General features: G+C 48.8%; 2 protein-coding genes across 11 annotated transcripts; both read right to left on the reverse strand.

Annotated features, from left to right (window-relative positions):
* On the reverse strand, nt 1-9,701 carry B4GALT7 (beta-1,4-galactosyltransferase 7). Of its 9 annotated transcripts, none has more exons than XM_067732656.1 (7): nt 9,538-9,691; nt 7,606-7,761; nt 5,514-5,876; nt 2,417-2,660; nt 1,645-1,728; nt 1,274-1,378; nt 1-751 (listed from the first exon to the last, which is right to left on the reverse strand). In XM_067732656.1, the coding sequence occupies exons 1-7, from the start codon at nt 9,585-9,587 to the stop codon at nt 596-598; spliced, it is 1,158 nt and encodes a 385-aa protein (XP_067588757.1). In that variant the 5' UTR covers nt 9,588-9,691; the 3' UTR covers nt 1-595. The 9 variants fall into 9 exon arrangements, 8 of the variants coding, with proteins under 8 accessions (XP_067588757.1, XP_067588759.1, XP_067588760.1 ...); XM_067732658.1 differs by having other exon boundaries at nt 2,417-2,642; nt 9,538-9,689; XM_067732659.1 differs by lacking the exon at nt 7,606-7,761 and adding an exon at nt 7,336-7,386 and having other exon boundaries at nt 9,538-9,684.
* Nucleotides 9,702-12,234: 2,533 nt separating this feature from the next.
* TMED9 (transmembrane p24 trafficking protein 9) lies at nt 12,235-15,891 on the reverse strand. Of its 2 annotated transcripts, XM_067732665.1 has the most exons (5): nt 15,669-15,888; nt 15,401-15,501; nt 14,528-14,653; nt 14,022-14,168; nt 12,235-13,068 (listed from the first exon to the last, which is right to left on the reverse strand). In XM_067732665.1, exons 1-5 carry the CDS (start codon nt 15,850-15,852, stop codon nt 12,919-12,921), a joined length of 708 nt encoding a protein of 235 aa, XP_067588766.1. In that variant the 5' UTR covers nt 15,853-15,888; the 3' UTR covers nt 12,235-12,918. The 2 variants fall into 2 exon arrangements, with proteins under 2 accessions (XP_067588766.1, XP_067588767.1); XM_067732666.1 differs by lacking the exon at nt 14,022-14,168 and having other exon boundaries at nt 15,669-15,891.
* Nucleotides 15,892-22,712: the final 6,821 nt, after the last annotated feature.

Below are 22,712 nucleotides of genomic sequence, written 5' to 3' on the forward strand. Positions count from 1 at the left end.
TTTGGTTTGGCTTACCATACTTGTTAAAAGTTTGAATTAGTTGCTATCATTTTTAAATTAACCAATTTCACTCAAGAATCCAGAATTCTACTTTCTTTTGAAAAATCAGAAGATCTGGCAACACCAGGCCCACACTCCTTCAGGGTGACAACCAGCTAGAGCTGGTCTCAGCTGCTCCCTTTCTGTGGGGCTTGCACACTGGTCTCTGCAGTTTTAACCCTCCTGATGGCCCTTGGCACCCACATCAGTGGCCTGGCAGTCCAGGAGAAGGAACAAGATCTTGCAGATCTCAGCACACAAAGGAAGGTAGGGCAGGGCAAGCAGGAAGGCAGAGTGAAGAGTCTCAGTTGGAAACCATGTCCCAGCCTCTCTCCATCACTGTTTACTGCTGGCAGCGTCCCAGGCACCCTGCGTGTGTCCTCTCCTGGCTCAAGCCTGCCTCTGGGGGCCGGGCTGCTGCAAACACGTGGCTTGCTGTCCACTGCTTCAGGCCACTCCACGTCCTATTGGAGCTGGGCCCAGGGCCTGAGGCTTTGTCCTGGGCTTGAGTAGCAGTATGGCCTGTAGGCACAGGCTTCCTTGCTGTCCAGCCAACTCAGCTGAATGTGCACCAGGGGGTGGCAGCCTTGTCACAGTCCAACATGATGTTGAGAACAGTGCAGGGGGCCCCGCCCACAGACAGGGCTGTACGGGAATCCACGCGGTACTTCACGGTGCTCAGGCCTCCCTCTCGGTCCACCCTGAACTGCTCCTGGGAAGGAAAGGGGGAGAGCATGTACTCAGGGCTTTGTGGGTCCCAGCTGTCCACTGATCCCCCACGACCTTGTCATCAGAGGTCCTGTGATCCCCACAGAAGAGAGGGAAAAGGGAAGCTCAGAGATGGGAAGTCTCTCGCCCATGGCTACACATCCTCGTCAGCAGGGGTTTTCCAGTTGAACTAATCTGGCTCCTAGAGAAGAGGCTATTGAGGGATGGGGACTCCTGTATCCCAGGTCTGCCTAGGATTCTGGCACCTTCAGCTGAGTCCCATCCCCACTCCCCCCCACACACACAGCCTGCGTGGACCCTGAGGTCTCGGCTGACCCACAGAGCCCAGGGGCCATGGCAGCCACCAGAGGAGGGCATGGTGCCCAAGCAGAATGCCAACGACTGACCTGGGCCAAGCAGGGGAGGATGGGGCCACTTGGGCCCAAGGAGAACTTGATGAAATGCTTGAGCCTGGTGGTTCCCCATATACCACCTATCCATCCCCGATCAAGGGACCAGCCAGTACCTGTTTTTGAGCCGCGATGCGCTTCTGGTCCCTCTTCCTCCAGGCTGGGTCATGCAGGTGGCGAAATGTTTTGTACCCAGTTGTGATTCCTGAGGGGCGGAAAAGCTAAAGAGACCAAAGGAAGTTGGATCAGGCTGCCTCTCCTGGAGCCCTGGCCCTCACCTCTAGTCCTCTGGGGTCCCACTGCCTGCCATAGCCCACAGGCAGGGGCCTGCATTCCCATTCTTCAGGAGAGGTGTGCTAGTCGGGGGCAGGGCTGGGATCAGAACCAGGGGTGCCATCTCCCAGCCCCAGGAACTTCATCTGAGGGCAGAGAGGAACCTCAGGGCAGCCATGATGGCTGAAGAGGTGGGGCGGCGGGGGAGCATTACCTGGAGCCCGGCTCCTTTGATGCGCCGGTAGAACTCGTCGTCCTCACGGCCCCAGCCCCAGAAGCGGTTGGACATCCCGTTGCACTGACACAAAGACAAGCAATGTCACTTGCCCCATCCTCCCAGGGTGCTCTTTGGTCTCCTACCACTTGGGAGTCCCTAGCCCAAGCTGGGCCAGGCCAGACCCCCTTTCCTCCTCCTCCCCAGCTTCCCACCCCACCACCCACTCCCACCCCCTACCACAGTGACTGATTCAGGGATAGACCTGTGACTCAAGCCAGGCCAATCAAGAGCCAGCATGGGGCAGCTGCGGGTCTCCTGTCTGGGCTGTTGGAAACGGGCAGCTCCATTTTCCACTGGACTTGGGCCTAGACGGATGCAGGTTGCAGCTACAACCACCACCTTGCATCCTGAACGTCTGAAAATAAAGCCAGTCTAGAGAAGGCAGAGCTGAGAGATGGAAGGTGAAATGGTGTCCTGGTGACATCATCTGAGAGGCTGGGCAAGACAGCCCTACCCAGACTTTTCCATTTTGAGAGGCAACAAACCCCAGGGCTTCTGAAGCCAGTTTGCCCAGGGGTTCTGTTGCTGTGGCAGAACCCTCCCTAACAGGCTTGTTTGGTCCTGCTCCTCTCATGCCTCTGGCTGCTCCTGGGCTCCCCAAGCAGGACCCTCCATCTGCTGGGCCCTAGAAATGCTGCTCCTCTTGCCACTGCCCCCATCCAGGTGGGTGCTCCCTGGCTCTCAGCAGAGTAGGTGCGCCAGGCCTCACCAGCTGGTAGTGCTGCTTGGAAAGCAGCAGGATGCCACCGACGTAGGTCTTGTAGTGGTAGAGTGGGTGGAGCTCCGGGGAGGCCACGTGGAAGGGCCCGGTCTCTGGGAAGCCATAGTCCAGCTCCTCATTGAGAGGGAGCAGGTCCACGTCGTGCATGGCGATGTAGTCTGTGCTGTTGCTGCTCTCCAGAAAGCCCGCGTTGATGAGTGCTGCCCGGTTGAACCTGTGCAGGGCACCGAGGCTGGGCCAGGGGCAGTGAGCTTGCTCTCCCCCAATCTTTGCATGAGAGCCCATCCTTCACAGCACCCACCCCCAGTACCCATGCTGCCCTCCAGCCTGACACTGACTTCATTGTGGGTCTTCCCAGCTGCACATCTGCCCCTCCACTTATCTCACAAATGTTTACTGAGACCCTATTATGTGCCAGAAACTATTCAGAGCACTGGAGATACAGCAGTGAGAAATCAAAGCCCTCAAGGAGCTGACATTCTAATAAGAAGAGACAAAAATAAACAAGTAAGTAAATATGTAACAAGCCAGGGAGTGGTAAGTGCTGAGAAGAATAGTAAAGCAGGGTGACGAGGATAAAGCATGCTGTGGGGTGGGGGTTGTCCTTTTAGAGGAGGTCGTCAGGGAGGGCCTGTGTAACAGGGTGACACGTGAGCAGAACCTGAAGGCCTGAGGGAATGAGCCCTATGGAAATCAGGGGAATAGGGCTCCGAGCAGAGAGAAGAGCAACTCCCAGGGCCCGAGGCAGGAGCAGATAGCAAGGTGATGAAGCAGAGTGAGTGAGAGGTCTCAGGGAATGAGGTCAGAGGGTGACAGGCCCCTGAAGGACTTGAGCTTTGACCCTGGATGAGATGGGGAGCCACTGAAGGGCTTAGAGCAGAGGCATCATGTGCTGTGACTCAGCGTTTAATAGGATCACTCTAGTTGGGGTGTTGAGAAGAGACTGGAAGGTGAGGGGTGGAAGCAGGGAGACAGGTTGGGAGGCTGTTACAATAATTTAGGCATGAGATGATGATGCCTTAACTCAGGGAGGTGGCCGTGGAGACGGTGAGAAGAGGGCAGATTCTAGATGCATTCTGCTGATGGACTAGACGTGTTGTGTGAGGGAAAAGGAGTTGAGGATGACCTGAAGGCTTTCTGGCCTGAGCAGCTGGGAGTGTGGAGTTTCCATTTCCTGAAATGAGGAAGGGGGCAGGAGAAGGTCAGGGACAGGTGGGAAATCAGGAATTCAGTTTTAATCATGTTAAGCTTGAGATGCCTCTTGAGACCACCAAACAGAGGGCTGCACAGGCAGCTGGCTGGATATATGGGTCTGGAGTTCAGGAGAGAGGTCTGGGCTGGGAATACAGACTTGGGAGTCATCAGGGTAGAAATGAGATTTGATGTCTTGAGACTAGATGAGATCCCCTGGGGAGCGACTGGAGCCAGAAAAGACGGTGCCCAAGCACTGACCCCCAAGGAACACCAAGGCTGAGAGATCAGGGGGATGAGGCAGAACCAGCAAAGGAGGTGGGGAGAGGTGGCCAGAGAGGAAAGAGAAGCAGAGCACTGTCCCAAAGGTCAAACTGAGGTGTTTTAAGAAGGAAGAAGTAATCCACTTGGCAAATGCTGCCGGGAAGTCGATAGGATGAAGATTGGGAACTGGGCTTTGGATTATCAAGGTGGGCTCATTGGTGATGTCAACAACAGCTGTTTCAATGTCATGATGAGGGTAAATGTCTGAGTGGAATAGGTTCAAGAGAGAGCGAGGGGGGAGAAAGGGAAGGAGTTTTGCTAGAAAGGGGAGCAAAGAAAAGAGGCAATAGATGTGGGCGATAGGGGATCAAGCGGGGTTCTCTTTTTTCTGTTTAGATGGGGGCTATTTCAGTATGTTTGTTGATTTGAATACTCCAGGAGGGGGGAAAATTGATCATGCAGGAGAGAAGAGAGCCAATGGCTGGAGTGATGTCCTTGAGTAGAAGAGCAGAAAAGGGACCCAGTGCCCGAGTAGGAGAGCTGGCCCTGGAGGGTCATCCTCGGGAAAGGCGGTGGGAAACTGAGGACACCTGCACAGAAGCTGTGAAAGGAGTCCGGGCGTGGGGACCTGGATTAGTTCTCTTCCAATTGATTCTGTTTTCTCAAATAGGAAGCAAAGTAATTGGCTGAAGGTGAAGACAGGGAGGAGTGAGGAGAGGAGCGGGTGTGCAAGGCTGCCGTGGAGGGGAGAGGCAGCAGACCAGAGGAATGAGAGCCCTCCTGGGCCAGAGCTCATTGTCAGGGAGATGAACAGTGTCTCCAGCTACATCCAGCTGCCAGGTGCAGGTGTGTAGCAGGCAGAGTCGAGTTTCATCCGGTGGGAGTTGTGCCAGGGAGAAAGTGGAAGGGAGTTGAGGTGCATGTGAGGGAGTGACTTTCACCAAGGACCATGGAATCCAAGTTAGATCAGGAGAAAGTAAGGACAAGGAGGATGGAGAACACCGGGAGGATCGTGGACTAAAGGGCCTGGCAGGGTCCAAGAATTGTTGGGTCCACGTCTCCCAGTGGGAGAGAGCTGGAGGGAAAGGAGGTGGGGGTGGAGTGTGAGATGCTTGGATTGTGATCATGGAGGGGAGCAGTTTTTGGTGAGGGCAAGGATTTTAGGTTAATGCCAGAACAAGTTAAGCCGTGGCTTTGACCCTCCCTTTCCCTAATCTCCGCAGCCAATCCATCAGCAAGCCCTGTCTGCGCTTCCTCCACATCACTTCTCTCCACCCCTTCTGCCAAGCTGCCCGAGCCCCCATCAGCTCAGGTGACTGCAATGACTGCCCAACAGGTCTCCCTGCTTCCCCTCTTGTCCTGGTACGGCCCAGATACATACAGCAGCCATAGGGACCTTTGTGAAATGGAAACCAGATCAGGGGCCTCCCCAGCCCCAAACCCTCCCCCCAGATTCCTGTCACACCCAGTGAGAGGGGTCTAGCACCTCCCACCCTCTCACTGCTGCCCTGGCTGGCCTTTCATGGGCCTGGGCCACCTGGTACTGGATTGCTGTCGGGAAAGGGAGCAGGCCCCAAGAGACCAGGGCAGGCCCAGGTGAGTGGGTGCTGGCTCAGGAGGTGGTCCTTACCTGAAATGATCCACCTGGTTGAGCACATAGATGTGGTGCTGGATCTTCTTCCTGCTCAGGAAGCGGTGCATGTGGGGCACAAAGACCAGTAGCTCCTCAAAGCGTTCTCGAAAGGGCACCAGCACTGCCAGGCGGTGGGGACCCCATGATTCATCTTCTTCCCAGTGCTCAGGGGGTGGCTCTGGTGGGCAGGCCCGGGATGGGCCCGGGGTCTCCTGTCCTTGTCCCCTGGCTGCCCGGGCCACGTCCCCAGAGCAGCTGAGCTGCAGCCAGAGCAGGGAGAGGAAGCCCAGTAAGAGACAGGCAACAAAGAGGTGGAAGACGGAGCATTTCCGGGGGAGGCCGCTGGGGATCAGCCTGGACCTGGGACAAGAACAGGGAGCAGGTCAGAAGGGCAAGGCTGAGCCGAGGTCCTGCGACAGACCCCTTCTCTGGCTTCCCACAAGTAAGGCGCACGTGGCTGGTCTGCCCCAAGCGCCCGGGAATTAGTGCAGAAGCAACTTTAGTGCTTTTGTTCGTGCTGCCACCATGCATCAGAATTCTGCTTAGAGCCCTAGGCTCAGCCTGAGCCCCCCTACCTCCAGGAGGCCCTCCAAACACTCCCAGGTCTCGGAGCTGCCCCACTTCCTCAATGCTCTCTTACCTTCTGTGCCTGAGTCCCAGCCAGACCAAGAGCTGCTGAAGGGCAGAGACAAGACTCCTTGTCTTTTGCGCTTGCCCCTCCCCAAGACAATGGCTCATGTCCAGAGCTGATGGCAGAAGCCCGCCTTAGAGACCCCACCCACTGCCTTCCACCTGCTCCCCTGCAGGTTCACCCTCATCAGAAAGCTTGGCTTCATCCTGTTTCTCAGACCAGAAAGCTCCCCAAACAGGGGCATGTGCCTGTTTCAGCCCCAGTGAAAAGACCACTCTTTACTCTGAGAAGATTAGGTCTGCCCCCAAACCAATGTGAGGCCCAAACCAACAAAGGCAGTTTACTGAATGCATGTCAAAGCTTCAGTCCAGGGCAGCCCATGTGACAAGGGATGAGAGACAGAGAGGGAAGGAAAGACGAGGGCTGGGAACAGCACCCAGGCTCACTTCAGAAGCTGGAAAAACAGCAGAATATCTTAGACTTTGAGGTAGTCCTGGGAGAGACTGCCTTTCAGGTTATGAAATACAAAGAAATGGTGGAATTCACTTGGTTTCTTTGCCCCTCTCTCTGGAAGTTCCTGAGGGCAGTGAAGGAGGAACTAAGGAATCCAAGAAAATGGAAGCTTCCTCTATTCTAGAATAATCAGCAAAGCAATCTACTTTATAACCTCTGAGAGTCACCAATTAGCTACAGGTCATATAGATTCTACCTCCTAAGTGCCCTTTGATCCTTCCTCACCCACTGCCTGTCTTTTAGCCCAAGTCTCATCTGGTCCTTGCCCTGCTCAGACCCCTTCAATCTCATGGATGATCCTCCTGTTTATAAGATAATGGCCAAATTCCTTGGCCTGACAGTCAAACCCCTCTGTGGCCTGGTCCCACCTCCAGTTGCTGCCTGCTACTCACCCAGTGCTACACATTGGGCAACTCAGAGTTTCTCCACTCACCATATTCCTTCCTGCTCTAGCCCTCACACAGTCCACTGCTTCTGCCTAAAATGCCTTTCCTTATTTTATCTGCCTGGAAGCACCCCACTGATCCTTCAAGGCCAAACGCCAATGTCATGGCTAGCACTGCCACACCCCACCCCCACGTGCACACAAACGGAGATACATACTCCCTCCCTCCTTTGTGTTCCTATGGTATCTGGTACTGCCCTTTTTGAAGCACTTAATAGTTTTGTAATCACCTGTGTCCGTGCTTGTCTTCTTCACAGGTCATCAGATTCACAGCAGTGGCTCTAGCACAAATCATACAGCAGAGGGCTTGCTAAATGAGTTAAAGGAAGGGTTCAAGCATTCAGGGCATGCTTGTCACACACTAAAGCCAGACCAACTCCTGCCTCTCTCTAGAGGAACAACTGCCAATCTGGTAGCCAGAAGGCCTGAAGCCAGGCTCAGGCCCCACACACAGCAGAGAGGGAGACTGATAGGACACCCTTGCAGGGCTTCTGACTTACCCCCCCTTGTCCTGTGGTGGGGGTTTCCGCGGGGGAGGAGCAGAGGCCAATACTCCTAGTGGCCTGGGAAGGCTGGAACCTCTACAGATTCTCCCTCTGGGTTCTTTCTTGGGGTAGGGTAGAGACTGGGGAGATGGACATGGGGAAACATCCCACCTTCAGGGGAAGAAGCAGTGACAATTATCCAGGGGTATGGCATGGATTGGGCACTCCATGCACTTTCACGTGCTGGTCCCTCGGTCCAGCTTTCCCTTCCTACCAGGATCACGTCCCCATGGGCACTCTCTTCCTGTGCTGCAAGGGCCCAATCACTGAACAACTGAATTCAGAGCTGAAATCCCAGTTCCTCAGGACAGCGGACACTGAGAAGTTGCTTCTGGTGCCACCTGCTGGCAAACTCCAGATCTGCAGTCTCAGCTGCTACCAGGCCCAGGCCATCGTTGTTTCTGGGGTGGGGAGGCAGACCAGATGAGGTTTTCTCTCATTCATCAATCTGTGTCCAAGGCTAGTAAGATTCAAACCCAGACAGGCTGTTTCCAGAGCCAGCACTCTTTAATTGCTACATTATCTGCATCTGTTGCATGCATCTCTGTACCCCTGTGTCAAAAGCATGAAATGATACAAGTTTTGTGGGATCATGGTTGTGTTCCAAAAGTTTATGGAAAGGAATTAGGAAATGGAAATTCTCCTCCATAACCTTCCCCTTCTTCCCTCACACAAAGCTTAGTGATACAGGTTTGAATACTCAGCTGCTCTGGTTACAGCACCTCCAAACTGCAAAAGTAACTGGAAGAAAACTGGCACCTTCTTTATGCCAAGCACAGTGTCAACAGTTTTATATATGTGATCTCCTTTAATCCTCATACAGACCTGCAGAGTAGATATTATGATCCCTGTTTCAGAGATGGAAAAGCTGAGGAGAAAGATTAAGTATGCTTCTGGTCACATGGCTATTAAAGAGGATTCCTGTCCAGGCCTAAATCCACAGTCCAGGCTTTCTACTATATTTCTGTCTTCTTACTTCAGCACCAAGTCTGAAAAATTCCCAACGATAAAGAGTTGTGCCCACTATATTCCAAAGTCTTTTGGCACCTGGCAAACTTAACAGAGAAAAGGGAAAGAGGTTTCATTCACTAGGTGTAGATCCACTATCAAGTGCTCTGGGTGAGAAGAGTTTTGGGGGTACATCTCAAGACTGAAGTGTGGGAGCTCTTTCCAATCTAAACGGCCAACTAGCTCTCCCCCACTCCCCACCCCCATTCTGCTCTAGTGGTAATCACTAGCTAAGGTCTGGGTCAACCTCACACCTAACACATGGGGCAGGCCACATTCAAGTACAGCTGCACCGGAAATGAACTAATGTTACGCTGGGAGTACTTAGTCCCGGCGAGGCAGTGGCCAGCCAGGCAGAGCATAGAGCTTCTGTCTGGTGTATTCTTCTGGACGATCTGCAGAGAAGGGGGAAGCACGAGGGAGGGAGGGAGGGTAGCGTCTGAGGCTACAGGGATGTGATGGGGGAGGCAGAGATCAGAGAGACGGAAGACAGACCCTCTGAAACCAGGGACAGACAGAAAGACAGAGATCCACTGAGAGAGGTCAACGGAGTCAGAGACCGGCATGAAAATAGAGGCCAGTGGAAAAACACAGAGACCCATAATGAGAGAGACTCGCATAGAGGGACAGAAACTCACAAAGGGAAGTCAACGGAGAAATACAGACCTGCTGAGTGACGGAGATTGGTAGAGACGGAGACCCACATAGAGACAAACAGAGACCCAAATACAGAGAGAGACCCACAAGGAGAACCACAGACCCTCAGAGAGCCCCGCAGAGACGAAGACGCGACGGCCTCGGGCTCCTAGATTCCGCGGGGCGGCCCGGAAAGGATCGGCACCCGGGAGGACGGGGCCCGGGCCGGCCGCCGCCGCTCACCTGCCGTCCTCCCAGGGCAGCTGTGCCGTTTTCCTCCGGGAGGGGAACATCGTCGGGGGAGGCGGCGGCTCATGGGGCTCGAGCTCCCAGCCGGGCCGGCCCGGCCTCCCCGGCCTACGCGGCGCCTCCGCCTCCCGCCCCGCCCAAGCCCGTCCGCCCCGCCCCTCGGTCCACATGGTCCGCTGCTCCGGCCGCGCCGTCTGCTCCCCGGAGCTGCGGCGTCAAAGGTTCCGCATCCACAGGAACACGTGAGCGCTCCAAACGCCTGAACTGCTAACTGCTTTCCGGGGGCCGCTGAACATCCCGAGAAATTGAGGCCCCGGAGAGGGCTCAAGTCAGTGGGCTTGGACTGGATTTATAGACTCCAGACTTCCAAACCAGCGCTCTGGGATAATCTGCATCTTCCTCCTCTTCCCAAGGGAAGGCGTCCAAGTAGTCCTGCCGTCAACCCAAGTGCATTCTTTCTCCGCAGCGAGCTTGGAGGGCGGCAGGGCCAAGCTCAGGGCTCAGTCTTGCGTTCAGCCTGATACCTCAAGTGACACCCCAAGTAGTAGTTAGGAGACAGGCACTAAAGGCAGATTGGCTGGATTTGAAACCTGACTCTGCCAGTTCGGCTGTGTTTTGGGGAACAGCCTGCTTCTGTTTCCTCATCTGAGTATATAAATGGTTCCTGATTTATATGGTTGCTGTGAGGATTTAAAGGAGAAAATGCAAAAACTTGGTACAGTGATGGGCACAATAGTCAACGCTATACAAATGGCAGCTATCATCCAGGAGAGGAGTACTTTGGTGGAGCTGAGAACTGAAGAAGGGAATAAGATTGACTTCCCATATCTGCCCTGTCACCGTGAGAACTTAGGCCCCAGCTGGGCCAGCTTCCTACCTGGGAAAAGAGAGTGGCAAAGTTATTAGACTTGATCTCCTGTTCTTCCAGGCACATTTTAAGTTTCCTAATAAATAACATCCATTGAGTTCTTACTATGTGCCAGTCATTTTTCTAAATTCTTTACTACTGTTATCTCGATCTGTCCTTATGAGTATTGTACTTATTATGCCCACTTTAAAGATGAGGGAACTGAAGCACAGAGAAGTAATTCAGAATGTAAGCCCAGGTAGTTTGGTTGCACAATCTATGGTCTCAACCACTCTGCTTCTGAGAGGACTTCACTATAGTAGGTAGGAAATTAATCATTCCCAGGAGCCCCCTTTCACCCATCATACAACCCACCAGTCCCCTTACTGCTAAGCTCTCCCAGGGCAGCGTACCTTATACCAGAACCTCGAAAAATCCAGCCTAGATTTGGCTGATGACAAAGTCAAGGCTGACCCCTGCAGAGACAGTCAGGTAAGGCCAAAGATGGAAAATGGGAGATGGGCCTGACCTGGAAAGCACAAGCCCATCTTAAGGGGATAGCTCCCATTCAGTCCAGCTAATTGTTGTCGCATCAGGATGAAGCCCCACTAGTATCAGATCTAAGTCAGGTTTCATGTAAAAATCCAAATTAACTTATTTTAAACTGTGACATCCACAATCATGTTGATAATTAGTACCCTTAATATGATGGGATGAGAATGGCACTTTCCTTTTGTGGTCTTTCAAAAACCCAGGACCCCAGTCTAATCATGAGAAAAACATCAGACCAATTGCAATTGAGGGAAATCTACAAAATGCCTGACCAGTATCCCTGAAAACTGTCAAGGTAATACAGGAGGAAAGTCTGAGAAACTGTCACAGCCAAGAGGAGCCCAAGGAGACAACTAAATGTAACAATGGTATCTTCTAGATGGGCTCCTGGAACAAAAAAGACACTATGTAACAACTAAGGAAATCTGCATAAAGCATGGACTATCACTATTGATTCATTCATTTTAACATTAACAAATATACCATACTACTGCATGATGTAAACTATCTTCACAATTTTTCTGCAATTCTAAAGCTGTTCTTAAAAGGTTTTTTTTTTTCCCCTAAATGTGGAGGTCTAAGTGGCAATATGAGCTCAGACTACATTCTCCTGACAGTTCAAGTAGTCCCCAAACTTGCCTCCCCACCCCGTCTCCTTCTCACACACTGTTGGATTAACCTTCCTCAGTTTATATTCAGGGTGTTCTAATACTCAAAACTTTGTTGAACACTGGGTAATATCCAAATCTCTTACCTGGCGTTCAAGGCTCTTCTAACTCTAACCAACTTTTCTTTCCAGCTTTCTCACAACCCCGCCCCCTCAACTCCAGCTGAAACAATGCCCATCTATCTGCATACCAGCTGTTTGCCTGTTTTCCTCAACCACCCTTGTCCTGCCTTCTTTCATCAGAATCCTTCCTCTCCTTCAAGGTCGCTGCTGAGATCCCATGCTATTGGTTAAGTCCATCAGTATCCCCCTCCTGCCCCCAACTCAGGGATTCCTGTCCTTTCCACACCTGCAGCATTCCTCTGTTCAATGTGCAGTACCTTCACTAACTAGGCACTTCCTTGAAGCACCACAACAATTCTGTCCACCTACTTTTCACTTGTTAGATGGTCTTGGGCAAAACCACCACCCACTGTCACTGGAGGGTATGGAGAGGATGAAAAGTATGAAGTTCACAGGTGGGTACACAGAATGTGAAGTGCTTTTCCCATTGGAAAAACTGACACTCCCTCAAGCACATTGCAGTGCTATGCCCACTGACAGTAGAGTAACTTTACACTGGACAAGAAGTTAATTTTTTTTAATTGGGAAACCAATGTAACAAACCTAAACTTATTGAAAATGAAATCAGTAACTAAGACTCTGCAGGCCCCATCTCCAACCAGCACCAAGGCCTCTATTTGGCCTAACCCCAGTTTCTCTAGTCCCCAAAAGAACAACCACGTGAAGAACCTGGGGTCCACCTCAGGGCTACCTTCCCACACTGCAACTCCCTCTACCCCACCCTCAATTGACACACACACCCCGGATCAGCAGGCTGGGTCTAGGCCCAAGGAGGGAATAGTGAGGTTTCCTGGGTGGCAGGGAATCATGCCCCAACTTGGTCAAAATTCCAAGTTAGGAAAGGAAGACAGAAGGAAGACTTGGCTTGCCCACCCACTCCCCTCCCCCCAGTCATCCCAGACAATAGGCTCACATCCCTGATAAGTAACACTGTGATTCTGAGGTGTCAGTAGGGCTCCCAGTGGCTTCAGATTACTGCAAAGGGCCCAGGGGAGGGGGCAGGCATTTACCCTACCACCTGCTCAGTATTAGCCAGCCAAGCTGCTACCCTCAGCTTGTGCTGTGGCCCCTCTCCCCTGCAGACACCCATGGCTGGGGACCAGGCCTCCTGCCGGAGAGAAGTCAGTCCAGGAGGCCCTTGCTTCCCCAGCCAGGGAGGAAGGATGGCCTGGGAAGCCTGGGACGGCTACACCAGCTTCTTGGCTTCAAAGAAGCTCTTGAGGTGTCGCATCTGCCAGACGCCGATGGCTACGAGAATGAGGGTCTGCAGGATAGACCACCACAGCACCCTCTGGTTGGTGCTCTCGCTGGTCTGCCGGAAGCGTTCCTCTCGCCACTGTGGGAGGGGAGAAAGGAAGACGAGCCTGAGTCGGCTGGGCCCCACCTGGGCCCACTAGAACTGCTGGGTTCCCTCCCCAGAGGATGTCCCAGGGCCAACTAACTTTGCCCAGGTTCCAGTCAAGTGCCTGAAAAAAGCCACCCCACCTGGGAACTGTCTTCACCCTCACCAGCCAGATGACCTCAGGCAACCCACTCATTTCTCCTAGGTCTATTTGCTCATCTGTAAGGTACAGCCTTACCTGGTCCTACCCTGATGCCTGTGGGAGTGGTAAAGTGGCTGTGGTATCACCCTATCAGACAGAGCTGTCCTGGAACGCTCAGAAGTGGACTTGCTCTGAGCCCTCTGCCTGGGTCTCCCAAACTGCTCCTTGAATATTGTGTGCACAGGTTGCAAACTGGTGGTCCAGGGGCTGGATGGAGCCCATACACGTTTTTGTTGGCTCACACAGTGTTTTGACAACATTTAAAACCCAGAATTTTTTACATAAAAAACCGAGACCTCTAAGTGCCTCTTAAAACCCTGGGCTAGCAATTCTGCAATGCTGCCCTCAGCTGACCACAGTAGCTGTTTCCATTTAGATAGGTCACTATTCTACCCGTCATTATGGTCACAGATCCATTCATAGTACCTGCCTGCCTCCTGGACACAGGAGAGATTAAAACCCTTGACCCCGGGAGCACTGAGAACCATGGAAATAACACCCAAGGTGTTGGTATCAATTCCTGCTCTGTCATTTTGTGTGTCTCCTAATAAGATAATGACAGCCCCTTAAGAGACTGCCTCCTCAATTAAAAGTAGTTAGTAATACCCATCCCACCTTTTAGACTTGCAATGCGGCACAGACATGTAAATCCCTTGGGTTCATAATAAATCTGACATGTGACTCCTGGCTAAGTCAGTGTGCAGCTTCTGGGAGGAAGCCCACTGCTCCTGGCTCAGCCACTCACCCGCTGGTAGTTCTGCTCTTTCTGGATCTGCTCTACTTGCTCCACCAGCTGTCGCACTCGTAGCTGCAACTCACTCAACTTGTCTTTCGCAGCAATTTCTGCATAGTCGTTGGCATGTTCACCTACCTGGATGTCCAGATGAACTCTCTGGAGACAGACAGACAAGGAAGATAGGAGAATCAGGTAGCCCTGCTCTGTCTTCCTGCCAGGGCCTAACAGCTGGTCCTCCCACCTTTCTTCATTTGTTCATTTAGCCAACACTGACTGAGGCCTCCTTAGTGTCTGGCCCTGTGGGGCTCTAGGCCCAAGGGCAAGAATAAGCCTTGGCTGATACTCTAACCAAAGCACATACAAAGAGCTCCGTAACCACACCCTGAATGTTCACTGGAAACCCAGCTGTATTGAGACACAAAATCTGACATAGTCATCTCACACCTACAGTAGCACCAGTCCCCAGTCTTGACCAGGGGCTAGAGGCCGAAAGAGTCCAACATGGGTCCACTTACCAGCATGCCTCCAGCAAAAAGGGAGAACTTGGTGGAATTGGAGTGAAGACAGATCTGGTGCTCACCAGGGGTATGGGAGGTAAAGGTGAACCTGCCTTCAGAGCCATACTGCCGGGCCAGGATGACCTGGAGAGAAGGGACTTCAGTGAGTATTATGGTAGGAATAGGGCTGATGGTGCGTAAGGCTCTAAGTGCCTCAAAAGTTGACAAGCAGAGCCCTAGGCATCCCACAAAACTAAAAGCTCCAATGCTGCTTAGCAGCAGTTGCCAAAAACTTGCCTTCGAACTATCTGGAGAAGGGGCGAAGAGTCTGACATTAGGTTGGCATGTGACCACTCTTGGAAAGGGCTTTACTTTATTCATAGCTCATGCCCTTTCAACTCTTTTGCTGTCATTCTTTCAAATGAAAGGTGACAGTTGAACGGTTTTGAAGTTTTTTTGTTTGTTTTAATATCCTTATTTGTCAAATTAAAAGCTGCTCATTCTTTTTGGAAAGTACCCTGTTCCGTGAAATCCTAAAGTCTATATGTCATGGCTTTAGAGTCGACAAAACTCTTTGGTTTCTAGCACAATTAATCCACTCACCACATGTATAAGACAGATGAATTTCTATTTCACAGACCAAAGAAATGGCTTAGAGAAGGCAGCTGATTTGGCGGGTTCATGCAGCGGTCAGTAACAAGTTAAGAGAAGCAGCCAGCACTGAAAAAGCCCAAGGTTAGCCCGGAGTGAAAACCCAGGATCTTCCCACAACACCAACTGTTTTTACCAGTCTAGCAGATGCGCAAACTAGGAGGGGAAGTACCGGCGCCTGCTTGGTCTGGCGCTCAAGTTCAGAGCGGAGGGCTCAGCGGGGCTAAGGAGCCGACTCACCTTGTCCTCTGGGTCCTTAACCTCCACGAACATGCCAAGCCCGGGGGTGGCCGGTTGGTATTCCTCTCGCTGCTTGTCATACAACTGCGTCCGGTAGTTTCCTGGAAGCAAGCAGGGCGAGCCCAGTCAAAGGAACGCGAGGTGGCGCTGAGTCCGCTGTCGCCAGGGCACGCCGACGCCGCCTGCTCCCAGCTCTGAGGAGATGACCCTCCCGCAACCCCGCCCCAAGACCGCGGTCTTGTTGAAAACTCTCTCCCTGCCCTCGTACCTATAACCATGGTCTCGTCCGGAATCTCCTCAATAAAGCACTTCTTTTCCGTCTCCCCGATGTGGAAGTAAAGCGCGCCTCCGCGGGCCGCAAACCACAGCAGTAGCAGGAGGGCCCTAACGACCCTACCCAACCGGGCTCCGGGGCAGAGCCCAACAACCCGCACGCCCCGCTGTGCAGCCATCTTACCCCACTTGCCCGCGCAGCAGCAGCCGGCCCTGCCACGTAGCCCTGCCGCCGCCGCGCAGCCTGCCGGGATAGCGAGTTCCGCCGGGCGGACTACAAGTCCCAGATGCCCCGAGGCCGTGGCGCGGCGGTACTTGATTGGGGCGCCGCTTCTACCTAGGAGCGAATTGGGGACGCAGAATTGAGAAATTCTTTCCGTTGACCCTCGTCGCGGCCCAGTGACTGGTGTTGATTATCAATTTTTTACAGATCATGAAACACGCAGTTTGAGTCGCGAAGCGAATTATGATCAGGGACAGGATTCGAACCTAGGATCCTTGACTTCCCTGGGCATAGCATCTGCCCCTCCGTTTGCTTCTGTTTTTAAAAATAGAATTTTGAAAGAAATGACACAAACAATTCATGAATTTATCTTCGAAAATGTTTCAAATACTGAAGAAGAAGAAAAAACAAGAAACAGCAGCGGTAGCAGCCGCCGCCGCCGCCACGGAACCCCTTTGCCATGTCTTTGTCCCCGAAACGCCGTCCACTTGTCTGTGTGCTTCCAGGCATCCTACCTCCGCCCCTCGTCCCCCCTCCAACTCCCCCCCCCCCCCCCCCCGCTACTCATCCACGCCAGCTTTGCTGTCAGATACCAGCCTTGATGGCTCGTCTCTGAACCGGAGTTCAGTGCTCCATTGGCAGGCTGGTAAAGGAGTATTGGTGGGGGTCTTGGGGCGGAACTGCGCGTTTTGGAGAGCTCAGGGTCGGATCAGCAGAGATCTGCCTTTCGTGAATTGTATCCAAATTTCAGTGTATTTTGGCAGCTCTCCTTCGGAGTTAGCAGTTTATGATTGTGCTACCTCAAGACTTCATAGAAGCTTCCGTTTTCTCTTTGAGTTCTCTTTGTTGTTTCATTTGTCCCTAGGGAGGGGGGGTTAGTGGGAATGTGTTTAGCTTTCTCCCTCATTGGAAAGTCTTTACCTTATTTTTCTTGACAGTAATAAAATTCCATAAAATGAATGTACCTTATTTTTTTAACCATAACTCTGATGAAAGTGGTTAAGATTTCTATCCCCCTAATTATTTTCTCTTACAAATAACGCTGCAGTAAAATTTCTTGTTCATTTTCTAAAAACCATTGCTGTAGGACATAGTTTTGTTGATAAGAGATCACAAAATTGTCCTCCCAAAAACTTTGTACCATATTACAACCTCACCAACAGTGTGTTGGAGTGCTTACTTCCTCACACCCTGGTCAAATGTTCTTAACCTTTTAAATATTTGCAATATCAGTGGATGAAAAATAGTATTTCACTATCCTTTAATTTCTATTTCCTTGAGGACTGAACATTTTTTTATTGGTCATTTGTTTTCTTCTATGAATTGCTGGTTGTGTTTTTCTTTGTGCTATTATAACTACATACTATATTACTGCTGTTGTAACCACCACTCAGAATTAACAAATAATTACAGAATTAATAAATGATAACATTTTATGATAATACTTTCAGGTATTTTTAAAAGTAAACATTTTATACTGAGATAATTGTCGTGGTCCAAACGCGGGTTGGAAAAGAATTTCCAGACACAAGGCAGAATGTAAAGAACATAGAATTTATTAGAGGGAAGGGTCACTGCCAGAAGAGTGGGCCGACTTCCTAGTAGTCTGGGAGAGTTGAGCCCGAACATGCTATTGATCAGTTTTTATAGCCAGAAAACAAAGGAATGGTCCGAGGTGAAAATTTCATTTACTGATTGGTCGAGGCACATATACCTTCCATCTATAGAGTGGGAGTGGGACAGGGCATATGCCTTTCCTTATTTGGGACAGGTCCCATTGCCCAGGTGGGCGTCACCCAGGTGGGCTCAGGAATTTCGTAACCATAGCAACATAGTGGGGAGGGCGATTAAGAGTCCGGTAGGGGGTGTAACCCTGAAACTTTTTCAGGCAAGGTTGTCCTTTGTCCTTGAAGCACCATTGTCCTTGGAGCACCACAATAATTATAGATTAACATGAAGCTGTAAGAAATAACTAAAGGAGATCCACAGTGCCCATTATTCAGTTTCCCCCAATGGTACCATCTTGCCCAAGTATAATACAATATCACAACCAGAATATTGACATTGATACAGTTAAGACACAGAACACTTCCATCACCACAAGGATACTTCATGTTGTCCTATTATAGCCACACCCACTTCCCTACTCCCTTACCCCCTCTGTAACCCCAGACAACCACTAATCTGTGTTTTCCATTTCTATAACTTTGTCATTTCAAGAATGTTATATAAACGGAATCATACAGTATGTAACCTTCTGCAATTGACTTTTTTCACTCAGCATAATTCTCTGGAGATTTATTCATTTTATTGCCTATTCCAACTGTTAGTTTCTTTTTGTAGTAAAAAAATAACCATTACACACAATGTATAAAGATATAATTTTGTAACATCAACAATTGAAAGGGGTGAGAACAAATCTGTGAAAGGAGCAGAGTTTTTATGTGTTATTGAAGGTAAACTGATATAAATTAAAATTAGAGTGTTTTAATTTTAGTATGTTAAATGTAATCTCCATGGTAACCACAAAAAAATTAGCTAAAGAATATACACAAGGGACTACCCTGGCCGTCCAGTGGTTAAGACTCTGTGCTGCCACTGTAGGGGGCACGGGTTCGATCCCTGGTCGGGTAACTAAGATCCTGCATGCCGTGAGGCATGGCTAAAAATAATAATAATATACACAAAAGGAAATGAGAAAGGAATTTAAATGTTTCACTACAAAAACTAATGCAAAAGAAATAAATGCAGGAAATTAGGGACAAAAACCTATAAGGGAAATGGAAAAAAATAGCAAAATGACAGAAGTAAGTTCCTCCTTATAAGTAATTATTTTAAATGTAATTTATTAAATGTAAATAGATTAAATTCTCCAGTCAAAAGACAAAGATTGGGGCTTCCCTGGTGGCGCAGTGGTTGAGAGTCCGCCTGCTGATGCAGGGGACACGGGTTCATGCCCCGGTCTGGGAAGATCCCACATGCCACGGAGCGGCTGGGCCCGTGAGCCATGGCCGTTGAGCCTGCGTGTCCAGAGCCTGTGTGTCCAGAGCCTGTGCTCTGCAACGGGAGAGGCAACAACAGTGAGAGGCCCGCATATCGCAAAAAACCCCAAAAAAGACAAAGATTGGAAAATTGGAAAACCCACAATCCAACTATATGCAATCTGCAAGAGACTCATTTTACTTTATTTTATTTTACTTTTTTATTTTATTGGAAACATATTATATTTTGGAAGAACTCACTACTTAAGGTGACAGAATTCCACAATCAAATTACATGAAAATATACGTCGCAATTTCTTTGTACAATAGATGAGAAAAATCTGCAGTATAGAAGAATAGAGGCAAAGAAATACAAAGGGCTAAGGAGAAGGCTATGAGGGTAAACAGCATTTTTAATAGCAAACCCAGAAGTTAAGTAGAAAGCCTGTAGTTGTGCATGCTTTATTCATCCAAACTTCACATTAGGTAACTGAAGGACAAAAATAAAACCAAATTTTGTATTGTTTGGGGTAAATTTCAATAATTTTAATCTGAATTGAATTCAGAACCAATTCTTTTTAGTTCTTGGGGATCATGACTGAATTCAAGAGCTCTCAACAATGAAAAAATGTTATTGCTACATCCAATCCAAGAGATAAGTGCAAGTATAATACAAAAGAAACAAAGCACCTAGTGATGACCATTCCTCTGACGTCATCATTAAAAATCAAGTAGTTGCTTATTGAGTATTTTGGTATTTGAACTAAATGATTTGAAAACTTCCTGGCAGACAGAAGAGATAAAAGCAAAGGGGAGGGGACTTCTCTGGTGGCGCAGTGGTTAAGAATCCACCTGCTAATGCAGGAGACACGGGTTCAATCCCTGGTCCAGGAAGATCCCACATATCACAGAGCAACTCAGCCCCTGCACCACAACTACTGAGCCTGCGCTCTAGAGTCGGTGAGTCACAGCTACTGAGCCCACGTGCCACAACTACTGAGCCCATGTGCCGCAACTATTGAAGCCCTCACACCTAGAGCCTGTGCTCTGCAACAAGAGAAGACTGCACAATGAGAAGCCCACACACCACAACGAAGAGTAGTCCCGCTCACCACAACTAGACAAAGCCCATGCACAGCAATGAAGACCCAATGCAGGCAAAAACTAAATTAATTAATTAATAATAAATTCCATTTACAATAGTATTAAAAAAAGCCTTAGGAATAAACTCAACCACGGAGGTGAAAGACTTGTACTATGAAAACTGCAAAAAATTTCTGAAAGAAATTGTAGAAGACATAAATAAATAGAAAGACATCCTATGTTCATGGATTGGAAGAATAAATATTTTTATGATGTTGTTACTACCCAAAGCAAGCTACAGATTTAATGCAATTCCTATCAAAATCCCAATGATTTATTTTTGCACAAATAGAGAAACCCATCCTAAAATTCATATGGAATATCAAGGGACCCAAAATAGGCAAAACAATCTTGAAAAAGAAGAATCAAGTTCTTGATTTCAAAACTTAACTACAAGCTACAGTAATCAAAACAGTGTGGTACTGGCATAAAGTACAGACATGTAGGTCAATGGAACCAAATAGAGAGTGCAGAAATAAACCCTCACATATATGGTCAAATGATTTTCAACAAGGGTGCCAAGACCATTCAGTCTTCAAAAAATGGTGGGAAAATTGGTTATCCACATACAAAAGAATGAAGTTTAACCCTTGCCACCATATACAAAATTAGCTCAAAATGGACTCATGACCTAAATATAAGGCCTAAAACTATAAAACCCTTAGAAGAAAACATAGGGCAAAAACTTCATGACATTAGATTTGGCAATGGTGTTTTGGATATGACACCAAAGGCACAAGAAACAAAAGAAAAAATAGACAAATTGGACTTTATGAATAAATTTTTTAAATGTGCATCAAAAGAAACGATCAGCAAAGTAAAAAGGCAACCCACGGAATGGGAGAAAATATTTGCAAATCATATATTAGACAGGGGATTAATATCTAGAATATATAGAGAACCCCTAAAACTTAACAACAACAAAAAAAAAAAACAACTCAATTCGAAAATAGTAAAGGACTTGAATAGACATTTCTCCAAAAAGATATACAACAGTCAATAAGCATATGAAAAGATTCTCAACATAACTAATTAACAAGGAAATGCAAATCAAAACTACAGTGAGATAGTACCTCACATCCATTAGGATGACTAGTACCAAAAAGCAGAAAACGAATGTTGAAAGGATGTAGAGAAATTGGAACCCTTGTGCACTGCTGATGGGAATGTAAAATGGTACAGCTGTTGTGGAGAACAGTATGGTGGTTACTCAAAAAACTAAAAACCAGAACTACCATATGATCCAGCAATTCCACTTCTGGGTATATACTCAAAAGAATTGAAAGCAGGGTCTTAAAAAGATATTTTTTACACTCATATTCATAATAGCAATAGCTTTAATGTGGAAATTCAAGTATCCATTGACAGATGGATGGATAAGAAAATGTGGTATATACATACAATGAAATAATCAGCCTTTAAGAGGAAGGAAATTCTGACATATGCTACAACATGGACAGACCTTGAGGATGTTATGCTAAGTGAAATAAACCAATCACAAAGACAAATACTGTATTATGTCATTAACATAAGATTCCTAGAGTAGTCAAATTCATAGAGACAGAAAGTAGAATGGAAACCCTGAAGGGTTATGGGGGGCAGGGAATGGAAAGCTGTTATTTAATGGGTATAGGGTTTCAGTTTTGCAAGATGAAAAGAGTTCTGGAGATAGTGGTTATAGTTTCATAACAATATGAATGTACTTAAACACTACTAAACTGTACACCTTGAAATGGGTGAGACTAACTTTTATGTTATGTGTATTTTACCATACTATATTGGGGGAAAAAAGGGGGGCTTCCACTGTCCCTTTCCTCACAGTGAGCCACAGCCACCCCTGGCCTCTGCAGGAGACCCTCCAACACTAGCAGAAGAAATAAATCTTGGATTTTAAAAATCAATGCTGAGCAGAAGCAAGAAAAACTACAATTCTGCAGCCTGTGGAACAAAAACCACATTCACAGAAAGATAGACAAGATGAAAAGGCTATGTACCAAATGAAGGAACAAGATAAAACCTGAGTAAAACAACTAAACGAAGTGGAGATAGGCAACCTTCCAGAAAAAGAATTCAGAATAATAATAGTGAAGATGATCCAGGGCCTCGGAAAAAGAATGGAGGCAAAGATCGAGTAGACACAAGAAATGTTTAAAAAAGACCAAGAAGGGTTTCCTTGGTAGCGCAGTGGTTGAGAGTCCACCTGCCGATGCAGGGGACACGGGTTTGTGCCCTGGTCCAGGAAGATCCCACGTGCCATGGAGCAGCTGGGCCCATGAGCTATGGCCGCTGAGCCTGCGCGTCCGGAACCTGCGTGTCTGGAGCCTGTGCTCCGCAAAGGGAGAAGGCACAACAGTGAGAGGCCTGTGTACTGCAAAAAAAAAAAAAAAAAATTAAAAAAGACCGAGAAGAATTAAAGAACAAACAAACAGAGATGAACAATACAATAACTGAAATTAAAATTACACTAGAAGGAATCAATAGCAGAATAACTGAGGCAGAAGAATGGATAAGTGGCCTGGAAGACAGAATGGTGGAATTCACTGCTGTGAAACAGAATAAAGAAAAAAGAATGGAAAGAAATGAAGACAGCCTAAGAGACCTCTGGGACAACATTAAACACAACAACATTCACATTATAGGGGTCCCAGAAGGAGAAGAGAGAGAGCAAGGACCCAAGAAAATATTTGAAGAG

This window comes from Pseudorca crassidens, chromosome 3 (genome assembly GCF_039906515.1).
Source record: "Pseudorca crassidens isolate mPseCra1 chromosome 3, mPseCra1.hap1, whole genome shotgun sequence".
Taxonomy (NCBI): Eukaryota; Metazoa; Chordata; class Mammalia; order Artiodactyla; family Delphinidae; genus Pseudorca; species Pseudorca crassidens.